This window comes from Pimephales promelas, chromosome 17, assembly GCF_988280905.1.
Source record: "Pimephales promelas chromosome 17, fPimPro1.hap1.1, whole genome shotgun sequence".
In the NCBI taxonomy this organism is placed as follows: Eukaryota; Metazoa; Chordata; class Actinopteri; order Cypriniformes; family Leuciscidae; genus Pimephales; species Pimephales promelas.
The window spans coordinates 1,172,083-1,176,876 of NC_142785.1; the positions used below are offsets into that span (position 1 = coordinate 1,172,083).

General features: G+C 41.3%; 1 protein-coding gene across 1 annotated transcript; it reads left to right on the forward strand.

Moving 5' to 3' along the window:
• The first annotated feature begins 1,339 nt into the window (after nt 1–1,339).
• wfikkn2b (WAP, follistatin/kazal, immunoglobulin, kunitz and netrin domain containing 2b) lies at nt 1,340–4,407 on the forward strand. Its single transcript, XM_039653675.2, has 2 exons — nt 1,340–1,878; nt 2,680–4,407. The coding sequence occupies exons 1-2, from the start codon at nt 1,678–1,680 to the stop codon at nt 4,171–4,173; spliced, it is 1,695 nt and encodes a 564-aa protein (XP_039509609.2). The 5' UTR covers nt 1,340–1,677; the 3' UTR covers nt 4,174–4,407.
• The last annotated feature ends 387 nt before the right edge of the window (nt 4,408–4,794 follow it).

The window sequence follows — 4,794 nt, forward strand, 5'->3', positions numbered from 1 at the left end:
TTCAGTCAAGAGTGAATGAAGCGTGTCTTTTGTCCTGTGCACATTCTTCTTCAGAGCTAATGAGAGCTAATATACTTTAATCAGCATTAGTATTTTTGCATAAACAGATTTTTGTGTTTTACTCATAGGCTGAAAGCTTCAGTTCAACTTAAAATCAAACCTCATACAATGGACTGTTTAATAAACACAAATACTTCTCATATACAACACCCTATAGTGTATGATTGCAAAGATCATTTTACTGAACACTGAAGGGTACATTGTGAGGGTAAAAGCACTATATTTTCTTTAAAAACTCTATAAGGGAGCTTTGACTCCACATTTGGCCAAAAGACGCATGCACCTTGCATGAACTTTAATGATAAAGTAATTTATTTTGAATAATATCTAAGTCCATGCTTAACCACTTCAGCAAAGTTTCTACCTTATAATAAAATAATTTAATTTACTTCTATGTGATAAAAACACTGTCAAAAATACAGAAATTGTTAAAACAAACACATTTAAATTGAGTTACTGTCTCAAACTTTGATATATTTTTTTATTTAACATGCAAATGATTGCATGGATGTTTCATATAATTAAATGACAACCTTCTCATTATAACCCTAACCCTAACATGATCACAAATCAATAGTAAGCCGACGATTTACTTTCTTATTTCACTTTTTTTTGTCATGTATAGCCTACATTGTAAAATTAATACGCTTTATCTAATCAATAAAATTGTGGCAACAGATTACAAGCAATATTATTAATTAAATTTAACAAATTAGAATTGAGTAATAATTAATCAAATTAATTCCTTAAAAGTTAACCATTTAAAATGAGTAAAGTTTACACCCAAAAATTTAACAAAAACGTCAAAGATCAATTAAGAACTATTTAAATCTTATTGCCAACATTGAAGACACCTGATATTAATGAGCAGAATCACTGAAGGAGAAATCAGTCATTTTAAAACAAACACTAATCACCATAATGGTGACTTAAATGTACGTTTTTTGTTTTTTGGTTGTTGTTGTAAGTTTTACTCATTTTAAATGGTTAACCTTTAAGGAATTAATTTGATTAATTATTACTCACTTCTAATTTGTTAAATTTAGGGATAATAATATCCCTATCCCCTATAAAAGTGTTGCCACAATTTTTATTAGACGAGTATTCGTTTTTACAGTGTATTTCTTTACAAGAGCTTCAAGTTTGGCGCTGATTTCAGAAACTGGTTTAAAAAAACTTAGAAAGCAACCCTTTTTAAAGCGCACTGAAGGGATCGCGCGCGCAATTCCCACGCGCGCGCGCACTTCTCGAGCGCGCGCAGATAAAGGGTTAAAGCAGCACCCCAGCTCTTTCACGGAGAGGCAGGTGTCCCAGTACCAACCCAACTCTGGACCAGATGTTTCTAATCCTCTCTCTAGAACTGCAGAGTAATTCATGTCAGTCATTTGCGCGTAAGGGCGAGATTTGTGGTCAGGCGAGCCTTCGCTGCTCAAGAAGTGAAAAGTAGCCTATTAGAGAGTATAAATACTCATTTTCCACTCACAGTATTCTGAATCTGAGGGAGATTTGCTTTCTTTCCCCCCCTCCTGCTGCTTGGAAGCTCGAGGCGCACAATTCTGGCTCAGTTGTTTCAATAAAATTAGGTTAGTGAACTCTTCCTCAGTTCTGCCCTGCGACATGTGGTGGATGCTGTTTCCTCGCTGGATCTGGTTCGTGTCGGGACAGTTTCTGCTGCTGTTTGTGGACAGGCAGTGCGTGAAAGGCATGAGTTTGCAGAGAGTCGCGTATTCCCACGCAGGGATCTGTCCCAACGACATGAACCCAAACCTGTGGGTCGATGCAATGAGCACATGCACGCGCGAATGTGAATCTGACCAGGTTTGCCTTTTCATTCCATTGAAATTAGTTGTCATTTTGACTGTAATATGTGCTTGAATGCATGTTCATTTCATTCATATTTTGACTGTAAGATATGCTTGCATGCTTGTTCATTTCATTCATATATGATATATAACTATATATAACTATATATATATATATATATATATAATGTATTATACATGTAATTTATGTTAACTTAAATTACATATAATGTAATTTAATGTATTAAATGAACATGCATATATATATATATATATATATATCGAAATATGCACATCTTATATAGTCATTTATATATGGCAATATTCTTGTATTGCAATATATTTGTATTGATGTAATCAGGATTATGAAGTGAATGCAACAACAATATTCTGCAATATGTGTGTTCATATATATGTATAATTAATACACATACATGCTCTATATAAATTGCATGCATTTCCATTTCATGTAGATAAAATGCACATTTTACATGAATATATATATATATATATATATTATATATATATTATATAATATATAGTTTATGTTTATATATATATAGGCTATATATCTACGCTCAATTGCATGCATGTTTGATTTAATGTATATAAAATAAAACATTTTACATAATAATTTCAATTGCATTGCAATATCTAGATTTCCTTTCATTCATGTAATCATCAAGTGAATACAACAACAATATTGTCCAATATTTGTCTAAAATGGACATGCAATATCCAGAATACATGCACACACACACACATTGTTTGTACATACTGTATCAGGATAATTCACCCTTTGTTTACATTTGTCCAGGAATGTGAAACATTTGAGAAGTGCTGTGCCAATGTGTGTGGTAACCGCAGCTGTGTGGCGGCGCGCTTCATCGACACTACAGGCAAGAAGGGGCCGATGGGTTTGCCAACGGAGGCGTCCTGCGACACGTTCCAGTGTTCCCAGCAGGGCTCCCAGTGCGACATCTGGGACGGCCAGCCGGTGTGCAAGTGCCGGGACCGGTGCGAGAGAGACCCGCTCTTCACCTGCGCCTCGGACGGCATGACCTACTACAACAAGTGCTACATGGACGCCGAAGCGTGCTCGAAGGGAATCTCCTTATCGGTCGTAACGTGTCGTTTTCATCTCACCTGGCCCGACACCAGTCCAGTCCCGACCGGCACCACCGCGGCGCCCACCACTACCCTCCAGCGCACGACTCCGGCGCACATACACGTGCACACTCCCATAATGCTCGGCATCCCGTCTCAGCAGTCCGTGTTCGTCGGAGACACGGCTAGCTTTCTCTGTGAAGTCGCGGGGCGACCCAAACCCGAGATAACCTGGGAGAAGCAGCACGGAAACGTGGTTATGAAACCCAATCACGTGCACGGGAACGTCGTGGTCACTAACATCGGGCAGTTGGTCATCTACAACGCGCAACTGCAAGACGCCGGCGTCTACACGTGTACGGCTACCAACCCCGGCGGCTCGATACTCGCGCACTTCCCGCTGTCCGTGATCCAGCAAGAGCCGACGACGAAGACGAACTCCACGGGGTTCCCGGCCGAGGAGTGTTTCAAAGTGCCGGACGGCGGCGACTGCGGGGAGGAAACGCTGAGTTGGTTTTACGACCCGCAGAGGAACAACTGCTACACCTTTACGTACGGCAACTGCAGCAAAAACCGCAACCACTTCGACGCTTACGACACGTGCATGTCGTCGTGTCGGGACGAGCTTTCCGCGCCGTGCAACCTCCCGATCTACCAGGGGCCTTGCAAGGCGTACGAGCCCCGATGGGCGTACAGCGGGTCCCAGCGCCGGTGCCAGCCGTTCGTGTTCGGCGGATGCAAAGGCAACGAGAACAACTTCAAAACCAAAGACGCGTGCGAAGACACGTGCCCGTTCCCGAGGATCCAGCGGTGCAAACCGTGCAAACCCAAGCACAAGATGGTGACCAGCTTCTGTAGGAGTGATTTCGTGATTCTGGGACGCGTGACGGAGCTCACCGAGGATCAGGATTCGGGTCGCGCTTTGGTCACGGTGGAGGAGATCCTGAAGGACGAGAAAATGGGCTTGAAGTTCTTCGGGAAGGATCCGCTCGAGGTGACCCTTCAGAACATGGACTGGGCCTGTCCGTGCCCCAACGTGACCACCGCGGACGGCCAGGTCATCCTCATGGGCGACGTGGACAACGGCATGGCTGTCCTGCAACCCGACAGCTTCATCGTGCTGTCCAGCGCCCGACGTGTCCGGAAGCTACGCGAGGTCGTCAATAAAAACACCTGCGACATTTTGAAAGAGTTCATCCAGTAGGACTTTTCCCAGACGATCATGTTCAACGGTTCTGGATTCCCGACACACGTCACGATTCTGATCTCACGACACCGTATTACTGCGATACTCAAGACGTATGTGTTAAAAGGTTAACACAAAATATACTCAGTCTTGATTAAAACGCTAATTCGGTGTGTGTAAATGAACAGGTTTGGACTTGGTGCTGAAGCTTGTTTTCGCCACAGAACGAAAAATAAAAAAGATAATTGCGACTTTTTATCTCACCATTCTGACTTTATTTCTCGCAATTACAAGATATAAAGTCAGAATTGCTTGATATAAAGTCGCAGTTGCATGTTATAAAGTCAGAAGTTGGTCTTTTTTGCCCCTTAGAAATAGCCTGATAACTCGCAATTGCAAGTTTATATCTCACATTTTTGAGAAAAGATGTCAGAATTTCGACATAAAAAGTCACAATTCTGTCTTTTTTCTCAGAATTGCGACTTTATATGACGCAATTCTGACTTTATATCACACAATTCTGACTTTATATCTCGCAATTGCAACTTTATATGACGCAATTCTGACTTTATATCTCGCAATTGCAACTTTGTATCACGCAATTCTGACTTTATATTTCGCAATTGCAACTTTATTTCT